The following is a 12,150-nucleotide window of genomic DNA, read 5'->3' as shown; positions in this document are numbered from 1 at the left end:
ACTAGCATTTGCACTGTGCTTGCTAACACTCGGGCAGACAATAAGTCATTTCAAAAGGTATCTCTGTCCACTGCTATGTGGACGATCAATTCTACAATTAGTTTAAGCCTCAAAACGTTTCTCTTCTACAGAATTGCCTCAACTCTAGAAAAGTTTGGTTGGCAGGTAACTTTCCTTGGTTAAATACCGACGAAACCGAGGTTCTCATTTCTGACCCGAGGACGTTGATCTGACAGTGATGGAAAACTTTGGCTCTTTGGTTCTTCTCTGAGACTTACCCTCTACAGGCCAGGTTTGGAGTCTTGGCCATCATTTAATGGCGCGTTTCCACTAGTACCTACTCGGCTCGACTCGACTCGACTCGACTCGGTCTTGTTGCGTTTCCACCAGCGCCAGTAGGCTACCTGGTACCAGGTACCATTTTAGTCCCTCCTCTGTCGGGGTTCCAAGCGAGCTGAGTCGAGCTGAGTCGAGCTGAAAATGCAACGTCACCAGACTGCAGGCCACTGATTGGCCAGGGAGCGCCGTCACTTGATGAGTCACGAGAGCGACTCGTTCACAAGAATCAAACCCGCCGTTTTTAAAACCCTGGAAACAGACGGAGCGTTTTTATTGTTTCTGTGAACGAGGTAAAGAGATACACGCAAACCAAACGCTCCGTGTCCTTAGTTGTGTTTGTTTGTGCCGTCCTATACTAATTACGCCAGCGGAGTTTCGGGCCGCCTTGCTATGACGACCCCGCCCACTTTGAGGTGGTACACTACTGTAATGGAAATACAACCAAACCGAGTCGAGTCGAGCCGAGTAGAGCCAAGTAGGTACTAGTGGAAACGCGCCATAAGTTGTTTGGTTTACTTGTGTTTACAACAACTGAGACAATAAACTGAGGCCTACTGCGTCCATACCTGAGGTGAAGATGATTATAAACAGTTTATTTTCTCCCATCTCAAATACTGTGGTTCCCTTTACACCTAAGCAAGATAAATCTGACCCACTTACAAGCAGTCCAAAATGCTGCCGCCAAGTCCCTCTCGTGGTCTCATCAATTCTGATGTCTTTACACTGGCCCATTAAATTCAAACTCCAGTTCAAGATCCTTGTAATTACGTTCAGAGCCTTGCATGGTCAGGCACCTGCCTAAATTTAAGAGCTACTGCAGCCATATAACACCAGGAGGAATCTCAGGTCCGCGACTTAGGGTTTGTTGGTCATCCCTCGCTCCAGGCTTGAGAAAAAAGTAGTCTGAACTTAGGAGGTTGCATCTCCTAAACTTTTTAACTCAAATTGGTCTTAAGATCTCAGGATGCTGTGGACATCTTTAAAAAGCAACTTAAGACCAATTGATTCAGACTTATTTTTGTTTAGCTGGATACCTGCTGTTGCTCTGCCTTGTGTCTCTTGCTCGCTGCCCTAAAGGTGCTGTATAAATAAACTCATTATACCCTTAAATTGTTGTGATGTCCGAAACCCAAACATGTTGAGTTTACTACAACATAAGGCAAGGAAAAGCACCAAATCCTGAAATCTTCCTGAAAAAAATCATCAGAAAAACAGTTTTCTGTCGCTCAACAAATCAATGAATTGACAAATCCTTTCAGCTCTACGAACAATGAAATCCAACAAGATGATCTATTCATGCATTAAACCCAGATCAGACATTGAGAGACTTAAAAACACATCAGTATCCCTCAAACACAATTTATTCTGTTTTTTGTTGAGATGAAAAAGAAAACAAAGACCCCAAAACAGCAGTAACACAAGCAAAAATAACACTCAAACTGTTTAGAATACAAGTAAACATATGCTTTTTTTCTAACATTGTTATTTGAATAATCTTGCAGCTGTTTCAACTTCAACATTCAACAGTAAATCTTAAACATCAAAGCAATTACAGATAAACAGCAGCTGAATATGTGCAGTAAATATAAATAACCACACTACAAAATATAGGTGTACTGTATACATACCCTGTGGATTATCTTTAAATCTTTTTTTATTCTCTCACAACCCCTCAGAAATAGTAACTAAGGCTCCTTCTGGCACACATCCTGGCCGAGATCTCGCATAGAATCAACAACTCGAAAGGTTTCCTGCTCATCCTTCTGCACTGAAACATTTATATTAGCTCCATTAGAGTATTAACAGGGAGAGAGTTGGAGTTAGCAATGATTTGTCATATTATTCATCAATATTTGATCACTTGAAATTACTTATGCTTCTTTTGACTGCGATTCATTCTGAATTTGAATGACTGCCTGAAAAAAAACAAACTACCTCTACAAACAGTGCCACTGCAGCCATCATACTCAAATCTAACACGAGTGCTTATATGAGATATAATAAATATTCCCCTGGATACAACTTTTTGTGATTTTTCTAGTAAACAATGAATATCCAAATGGTGTAACAGACAGTAAACTACCAAAGGCTTCGAGTTTAAAGATTTAAAGTAACGTTGAATACACTTTTAGTGCATTTAGGAAATCTTTAAACAAATCTGTGCCAAAATTGACACAGCTTTTTGTCACATGCAGCTGAAAAAAAAAACTTCTCTCCAGTGATCACGTCAGCATTCCAAATATTGTTTACACTCGGTTGGCTATCTGGGCCTGGGACAAAGTTTGAATGCTAAATATGGGCTGGCAGATGCATCCACCAGCACCGAGATAAGAACTAAAAGCACTTGTGGACGCTGTTCCACTCCAAACCCAAGACGACAGGGTCAGACCACAGTGGATCCACTCTGATTAAACCCCCAGCCCGTACAACGCATGATATTCATCGAGCAGACGGACCAGGTGTGTGTGCTTGAATCTCTGTTAAAACTCATAGATCAGTCAGACTTAACTGCTCATGAAAAGTCATTTATCACACACAACGTGCAGCCCAATCTTGTATTACCTGTCATTTAATTCTTGAATGAGCACGAGGGATATAAGTAACTTTAAAACGGAGTTAAAAGAAACACCATTAGGAGAAAATAGAAACTGCATGGGGTCAGCATAAACACTATTGAACTAAAGGGCTGACAAGGCAGACGACTCAGGAGCCATGAACAGGAGAAACCTGATATGTGTGCGATTGCTGATTCCTCCCTGAGTGCTGCACAAACCGTCCGTTAACACAGACTTCTACGATGAACTCATGAAAATCTGAATAAACTGATAACCAGGAGTGACTCTTGCTCCACTTACTCAGCTCCACCAGCACCTGGGGGTTACAATTACCTAACTGGACGAGTTTATGGATCCAGATCAGGTTCAGTGTACATCCAGATGACTTCCAATACCTGAGCAGCAGTTGGACATCCTGAAAACCTGAGTGACAATGTTACCCGGGAGCCTGTTCTTAAGAATTCAGATAAATCTGTTGACTTGGCACCACAGGTTCCACTATCAGTGGTGCATCATATTTCCTGCTCTCTGCATTTTGTTTCTATAAGAGGGTACAGAGTATAACTGTACAAAGAACATACAGTACGGGGAAAAAGCCTTCCATATACAGCCAACCCAAGATAGCAACAAACGATCTTATGTATAATTCAGTAGCAGAAGCCTATCACTTGTTTTGGAACAGAAGTGGACTTTTATGCACGGTGTAGGCTTTTCTTTTCTTATTTTCCTTTCTCCCATTCCTTCCATTACGAAGTCACTTAATGACAAGATGTACAAACTGAGAACTGGAAGCACAGAAGCTCAGATCTATCCACACACAGTATGAACAAACATTATTGAAACACTGTATTTAGGGTAACTACAGTGCAAATAAATCATATAGCCGACAAACACAGGAGCAGAAAAGAAAAAGGAAGCAAAGAGGGATAAAAGCTTCAAACGGACACAGATGTCTGGATTGTATTAAGATCCCCATTGAGAGTGAAATGGAATATGGCAGTAAATTCATATTACATGACATCCTGCATGCACTGAACAACAGTGTGCATGTAATGCAAAAGACTGCAAAAGTGACAAGGAGGGTCAATGGAGGCTGTGAGTAACACGCCAAGAAAAAAATACACATAATTTGGCCATACTGCATACTCTTCCGATGACCCCCCACCATCTTTATTTTTCCTCCTAACAAAATGTTTAAAGCCCAGTATGAGCTGAGCAGTTAGCTCTTGCCACAGCAGGATGATCCAGGGTTCAAACCTGACTGAGCAGAGTTAGAGTTAGTTAGTAAGGTCTAACTTGTATCTAGTACCAGCGTAGGGATATGAAAAAGGGCCACATGTCTCTTCAGCCTGATGGGGATTTCTGAAGTGGTCACAAGATTGATTTTGAAAAAAGGCTGTAAGAGGATCCGTTTCAACTACCAAGGAACTTTTCCCTTCCAAGTAAACATGATGTAGTCAACATGACACTCACTGCTTATGATGAAAAAAGATATTCCATTAAACAATACAGTCTTAAAGGAATAGTTGGACATTTTGGGAAATACACTCCTCTGCTGTCTTGCTGAGAGTTAGATAAGAGGACTGATACCTCTCTCATATCTCTACGGTAAATATGAATCTAGAGCCAGTGACAGCTATCTTAGCTTAGCATAAAGACCCATTTTACACTCACAGATTAAGCAAGCAAGAAACAGCATACATTGCTGTTTCCCTCGGTTAGCTTAGCTTAGCATAAAGACTGGAAACAGTCTCCCGGCCGCACCTTCATATTTAGAGTATCCTACAGGCATGACAGTAATATGCATCTTCTCACTTTAGGCTTCAGAAAGCAAATAATCATATTTCACAAAATGTCAAACTATTCCTTTGAAAATAAATTAAACTTAAGCCTTCCACAGAAAACTGTTGGGTGTCTTTGCTAAACATGTTTTTGTGTTTAGAAGGGTAACAGCAGAATATCTCGGTAATGGTGGTTTATATGTTATTTTATGTAAATACTTTCACCTGCTTTCTTACAGTAGATGCAATTCAGTTCCTGATTACATAGCTGGAATAAAAACAACCACTGTAGGAGCTGGAGAGGACAGGCTTAACAACACAGTCAGATCTTTGTCTACAGTTCTGGCATCATGTCAGGAAAACTGAAGAGAGTCATGTCACTGCAAGCCGGATGTGCCTCGTCACAATAAATGTGGATGATATTCGTATCGAGGATATCAAGACAAAGCCGAGGCCTGAAGTGTGTCTGCTTAAACAACATTAGGATCTGCTGTTTGTAGATGATGTTGACATTCAGGCTATGTTTTTGAACGGTTTATGTGTTCAGATGAGTAATGGCAATGAGCACCAGTGTTTACACACCTGATTTCGTGTTCCCCACTCAGGTAAGGAGAGAGTAAGTGGACTTGTTAGAGATGTTGAGGAATATTTCCAAACATTTTGATGATGGGGTAATGAGTCTCCATTTATCTCATCAATCGATGTATATTTTTGTCATCAGCTTGTGAAAAAAAATAAGCTTTCTTTGCTCCTGGAAGACCTTGTGCTTTCCCTGAACAGCTGCCTCTCTGTACTGAATGATCTCAGGAGACTGATGCCGCTAAACTCATAATGTTTTCATTGTCAACAGCACAAATTAGTTTTTTGATGAATAATTTAGTTTATCAAATATCAACAAGACTAAGCATCTCCTGGCACACCAGCGACTACTGAGGCTGCGCCAACAGTAGTAACAGTGCTTTGGGCTGAATGCTAACGCCAGCATGCTAACATGTTCAGAATGTTATTGCTATGCTACGCTATCACGCTGCTGTATAGCCGGTAATGTTTACCATGCTTACCATCTCAGATTAGCCTGTTTATATGCTAACATTGCTAATCTGTTTAGATACTGAAGTCTGCACCAACGTGGTGGATCAACCAACCAAACAAGCAGACAAAGCCATCCCTAAAAATACTAAACGTGCACCACAAGTCACCAACGCTCATGATGACGTCTACAAATGGGTTTTTCAGTCTTCCTGCAGCTGGTAAGACTTCCAATCGGCCTTTGACTGCATACTTCCAAAGGGGAGAAGACCCCCGGCCATGGGAGTCCCTCAGGAAAACCAGGCTAAGACTGACCTTGGAATGTGGCAAAAAAACGAAAGGCTAGACAGTGTAATTTTCAAGTACACACTATTAAAATCCCATTTTCTCTACACTAAAATGACCTTTGCAGATCTTGGAGTCAGTCTTGCTTGAGACCACTGCATTCTTTAAATTGCTCACCGCTCTTATATGACATTTTAAGTCCTGTATCCTCCATAAACCACACTTTACATTATTAACAGCTGTCATATTTTATCGGGTTCACCACAGTAATCACGGGCTCCCCACTATCCTCAGTGCCAGTCTACCAGAGCTGGACTGAAATAGTGCTCAGACACTGTGACCGTATGGAGATAGTGACAGGCTGATTTTCCAGGGAAATCAGACAGAATGCTCCACAGGGGGAGCGTGAAAGGTCATTGTAACTGTATGTCCCAACCTCATGAGTCTGGTTTTATCAGTCGGCAGAGACATACAGTTGATGAGTCATCAGTATTGATTTGCTGCCACTGATCTTCATAGCACCAACACGCCCCTGGACAAAAAGGTCAAGTACGACCACATGATCCTACTGACAGTCAGAGGCTGAGTTAAATGGCCGCATGCTGAGGCATTTTGGAGATGGAGCCAGCAGTGTGAACTTTAACACAGAACTGGTGCAGAGGAGAGTAATCCAGCCGGTGTGTGCGACTACCAAGGTCTCCACTGGCACCCCACTACATCCGTCCTGTACCTGCTCTGCCTAGCCTGGGGCTTAACCCACTGCCTGCACACAGAGCCAGCCCTAAAACATAATTGCATAATGGATCTACCTCAAGTATGTGCCTTTTTCCCAGGGGTTATAGCTACTGCATTCCATATATCATGGATTAATGTGCCTGTCCACGCACATGAAACCCTCTTTTAAGACCACTGGGGGCTACAGCACAGGCATGGTTCAGACTTCAGTCTGCTGAAGTTACAGAGCCTGACAAATATCACACTATCAGTACAAACAAGAGATGACACAGCAGAATAATCAGTCAAATTAAAAGTCTACATTTTATATAAAAGGTTTAGTGCTTCCACAAGTGGAGAGACTCATGGACATGTTTGGATCAGCGTGTAATTTGCAGCAGTTGAATCTGAACACGATTTATTGATTATTTCAACCATGGGCACTGACAGTTTAACACTCTCAAAGGCTAAATGAAAACGAGACAAATCAATCTGTCGGGGAAACTAAAGGTTTGTCTATGGCTCGCAATGCTGGCTGCTGTGGTTGAATTCTCCCTCTTGCATATTTTTTAAAAACATGGTTAAAAAAAAAAAAACTCTGTGCTGTCCAACCAAACCCATAATATTTTCTTCAGCTGCTCCATGCAGACCCATTTTCCATCAGCAAACATCAGTGAGAGCGAAGCAGCCGAAGCCAAACTAGTCTGGCTGCAGCTGCGGATCACCGTGAGAACTAGAGTTGGGGGGGGGGGGTCCTGATTTAGCCACGATTACTTCTCTAATCCAGCGCAATTTGTAACTTTAAAGACCTGTGAAACGCAGTCAAACAGAGGTTATTTAACTTTGAGGAACACGATACCAGAGGACGTTGCGTCTTACTTTTCCTGCGCCGTGTGCTCCTTGATGGCTCCCAGCGTGGCCAGACTGTTGGCGCCCTGCAGCAGCCTGCAGGTGGCCAGGTGCCGCTGGTACTGCTCCTTCAGACAGGCGTTCTCCGCGCACAAGTCGGACACTTGCTGCTCCAGCTCCTCTATCCTCCCCCTCTGCCTCTCCAGCAACTCCTGCTGGGTCTCGATGATCTTGTTGAGCTCCTTCAGATATTCCACAGCCCTGGTTGGGTTCTCGGTCGGGCTTTCCATGTCGCTCCGAGTGCCTCTTTTTTTTTTTTTTTTTTTTTTTTGTATGGATGGTTCTCTCTCTGTGCGTGTAGTCCACACTGGGCTTTAAGCGCAACAATTCAGTAGGTTGCGCCTTTTACGCCTCGCCATTGTTTTAAGTCGGTGTGGCTGATAATTCATCAGAAATACTCCCCGGTACGCGCCGATTGAAGTCCCGCCGCACAGCGAACAGGAGGCTCCTAATCGCTGCTAATGTCAGCGGCCGTCTGGAGATCAGTCAAACAAATGTGACAGTCTACATGGTGAGGGTCTGTGTCTGCTCTCTCTCTATCTATCTGTGTGTGTGTGTGTGTGTGTGTGTGTGTGTGTGAAGTCCGGTCGGTCCTCCTGCTGTCAGCGCGCTGAGACATTTTCTGTGAGCTTCCCCTCGCTCCATGCTGCTCCCGTGACTTTTCGTAAACAGACGCTGGCTGTCATGTGGGCGGGGCTTCCAAGTTTTATGAATCTGCAGGTCGCCTTCAGCGCAACAATGGTTTTGCAGCTGCAGCGGGGAGGAAGCTGGAATTTTTTTTTTGGGGGGGGGGGGGGGAGTTTTTTTTTTTTGTCGGATCTTTTCTCTCATGTCAGCGTTTCGTTTTCTGCACGTGTGCACCAAAGCATGCGCGCTCTTCTCTCTCACGGTCATATTGCATCCAGAACATTGCACGTTTTGACAACAACTTAAGTTGCATTGTAGTTTGTGTGTGTGTGTGTGTGTGTGTGTGTGTGTGTGTGTGTGTGTGTGTGTGTGTGTGTGTGTGTGCGCGATGCTGTGGCCCAGTCTGATAGACGGAGCGCTGCTGCGTCTCACCCGCAGAGTTGTTTACTATGCTGTCTGTGTATTGCCATTTCACCAGCAGGCTGTGCACCCTCTAGTGAAGTGATCATGACAGATAAGAGCAGCGTGTGCTGGTGTTTGAATGAAACAAACAAAACGAAACAAAAAAAAAATGACTTGACTGTTCAGCACATCTGTATGTGAGGCAGGAGGCTGCAGGTTTGCACAGGCAGTGTCCCACGAGGGTGCAAGAGCAAACTGCAGCACTGCTCTGTCACATAAAGAGGCTGATGCTGCATGAAGTTGCATGGGTGACCATGCCATTCCCAATATGCCCTGCCCTGTGGCTGAAGCCTGAAGATGTTATCATAAAACTGCAGTTTGACAACTAATGTTAAGATGATCCTGTTTTTAAAAAATGCAAAGTCTTAAAGTGAACACGGCCTGTGGAGAAGAAAGAAAACCAATCTGTTTGCCATTTAAAAAATACCCCTTGCAGGATATTACTAACATCTGCACAGGAAGTGAGAGCTGGATCGGTGACTGAGGCTGTTTCAGTTTGCATTATTTGCTCTGCCCCCTGTGTCTTGTGATCGCTGGCTTTGTTATCAAAGCAACATACACTACAAGAGAAGTCAACTCTTTCATATCCACTTTCTGATACGGCTCCTTTTCCTTTTGATCATGTTGTTAAAGCTCAGCTGAGATTTTGTATTCCTGGTCCTGCTACGGATACGGTGCAAATAGAGATGGTGAATGCTTTGTCCATGAAATTGAGGGCTTTACCTTGATGGCACACCACCTGAAGGCTGCACTTGGACAGTCTGAGATAAATTGTTTTGATGTGGAGGCAGAGCTGCAGCAAACCAGTGACAGTGGGGAGCAGTTTAAGGATACAGGCTACAAATGGAGTACATTAGGTTTTTCTTTGTGGCTCCCTAATCCACATGGCAGGAGGCCAAGAAGGGCTGCAAGAGCCTCGGCATGCCACCCAGAAGGATATACAGTACACAGCCAGTAACAGCCAACAGTCACAGGGCTGGTGTTGCGTGTAAACACTGCCAAATGCCATGCTTAATTTCCTCCGTTCTGACGCATTTCCAGTGGTAGGAACAGCACATACCATCATGGGGTAAATGTGTTTGTTGTGGGCCCGTCTCACAACAAAACTATCACATTCGAAAAGCAGTGAAAAAGGGGAAAGGACACTACACTTCAGCTAGAAGGCCCACAATCAAAACCATATTTTACAAACCATATTAGACATATTAGTTAAAGTGTCTTTCAGGGAGACATCGAATCCCTTCCAGCTCTGGGCGGCTGTTCCTTAACTGACCCAGTGTTTGAAAGGCAAGAAGAGAAGAAGAATACCACAAAATACCCAAATCTGATATTTTCATATTTTCTTGTCCACAATTACACTATCAACCCATAAAGCTCCATCAGTCATACATACCCTCAACTCGTAGCAGCTCCTGGGAGTCTAGGAAGTAGTGATTTATGGATGAGGAACACCAGCAACCACAGGATATTAACCACTTCAAAACACACTGTGTGTTGTCATTATGCTCTTGGGCTCCCTCCTTTCTTCCTTTTTGGCTGACCAGTTATATGCCGGTACCAACGCGGGTGCCAGCCAGAGAGATTTATTTTGTGAAATCGCTCATATATTTGCACTGAGGCAAAGCCACTTGGAAGCGCTCTTAGTTTAGCCGTACAAAACATTTGCCAGCTGTGATGGAAGAAGGGCCCCAATCATTTAACCAGCAGAGTGGAAAGCTTTTTCTTCCTTTGAGAAAGCCAAATGGTCTTTGCTGAGCACAAAAACCACCTCACATAGTCGTGCATTTGTGTGATGGATCTGAGCTGGCGCACAAGAGGGAACATTGTAGGCAATGGAGTAATTTACTCAAATTTCTGATATTCATAATATAATACACAAAGCAATAAATACCAAAAACAAATTTTGGGTGTTTCCTCAGGGTGCTCCTGCAACAAATCAAAACAGCCAGAATACAGAGGGAGCTTGAATATATTTGCGCTGACATTTGTGTCATTTTTTACATGAATTCCGTTGCACAAACTTCGGCCCATCTTACAAATGACCAACATGCACAAAACGATTTCATTGGGCTCAAAACAGCAACCTGTGACTTCCCCCACAAAGAGACTGCTTTCAGGCAGACCTTCTCACATGAATCTGATGATCCTGTGGGAGCAGCCTTGCCTTACCATTCTTGTCAGGTCTCATTCAGTGCCCACCTCATTGATCCCCTCCACTGACAGCACAGCAAGCCATCTGGAACAGTTGCAGTTTCCCTTCACCCGGGACGCTGCAAGATGGCTCTCAGCTAGACAGGCTGACAGGTGGGGTTTGTGCAACCCGTGTGCCTTAATGGAAAGAATAAATTGGGTGTCATTTTAGCTCAACACGGATGACTGCCTTAATGAGCTATAGATATACTGTACGGTCACGTTTAAAACCCACACGCCACTATCATTTGATGGGAGTAATTTAAAAACGGTCATTTCCACTTTTGAATTTCACATCACTTTAACTGAAGAAGAGAGTAAATCAAAAGTACGGCTCCCGCTGTTGCTGGTGTCTCCTAAAAGCCAACCAAGTGGTGTGCTTCCTCAGACATCACAACACACCAGTTAACATGTTTTCTCTTCCTAAGCCAACCAACATCTTAATAATACCCTTGAGCGCCTGTTATGGCCATAGCCTGAGCCACACAGCTGGTCTTCCTGAGCTTCCTCATAAACACCTCACAGGCATGACTTGAGGCTCTGTCCGCCTGATATCCCCTCTGAGACACGAGAACATGCGGGAAATAATCCAAAGACAATTACTGGTGCTGTCGCGCCCACCGTTATTTTTCAATGCAACAGTCCTCATGTTTGTGGGTTTTTCTGCATTTGCAAACATGACCTCCACAGACCCCTGTGATTAGGCTCAAGTAAAACACTAAAGCTGAAATGATTAGTTGATTAATCAATTAGCAGATTGCTAGAAAAACTAACACAGCTATTTTGATTGTCAATTAATTGTTTCTGTAATTTTTCAAACAAAAAAAATTCTCTAGATCCCGAAATCTGACAAAACGAGCAATTTGTCTCGTCACCCGAGGCCCTGTGAAATTGTGGTGGACATTTTCACTACTTTTTGACATTTTATAGACAAAGAAATGATTCGATTCATCTAAAAATCAATCAGCACATTAACCAATAATGAAAATAGTCATCAGTAGCAGCCCCAAATAACTTAGAATTACAAACACACTCAAATCTTTGAACAGTAAATATTCAGTGAAAATGCACACACAGCCAATATAAACCATTCAGATGGCTGCAGCCCTGAAGTGGACGACTGATGTTCTGCTGCTTGGAGATTAATTTGCTCGTTCTGTTCTGCTCCCCTGCTCGAGACTGTGTAGCAGTTGCTGACATGCAGGCAGCTGCGGAGGTGCGTACAAATGAGCTAGGTGGCTGGGGCCCACCACAGCAGT

General features: G+C 43.4%; 1 protein-coding gene across 2 annotated transcripts in view; it reads right to left on the bottom strand.

The window, feature by feature from the left end:
* The window catches only part of iqsec1a (IQ motif and Sec7 domain ArfGEF 1a), a 90,095-nt gene extending 81,916 nt beyond the window's left edge, over window positions 1-8,179 (bottom strand). For both annotated transcript variants that reach the window (XM_070838829.1, XM_070838832.1), the window contains exon 1: window positions 7,583-8,179. In XM_070838829.1, the coding sequence (XP_070694930.1) occupies window positions 7,583-7,842 (260 nt within the window). In that variant the 5' untranslated portion in view covers window positions 7,843-8,179. The remainder of the gene's footprint in view (window positions 1-7,582) is intronic.
* Window positions 8,180-12,150: the final 3,971 nt, after the last annotated feature.

Source organism: Pempheris klunzingeri, chromosome 11, assembly GCF_042242105.1.
Source record: "Pempheris klunzingeri isolate RE-2024b chromosome 11, fPemKlu1.hap1, whole genome shotgun sequence".
NCBI lineage: Eukaryota > Metazoa > Chordata > Actinopteri > Acropomatiformes > Pempheridae > Pempheris > Pempheris klunzingeri.
This window is presented reverse-complemented; position numbering and strand designations above follow the sequence as displayed.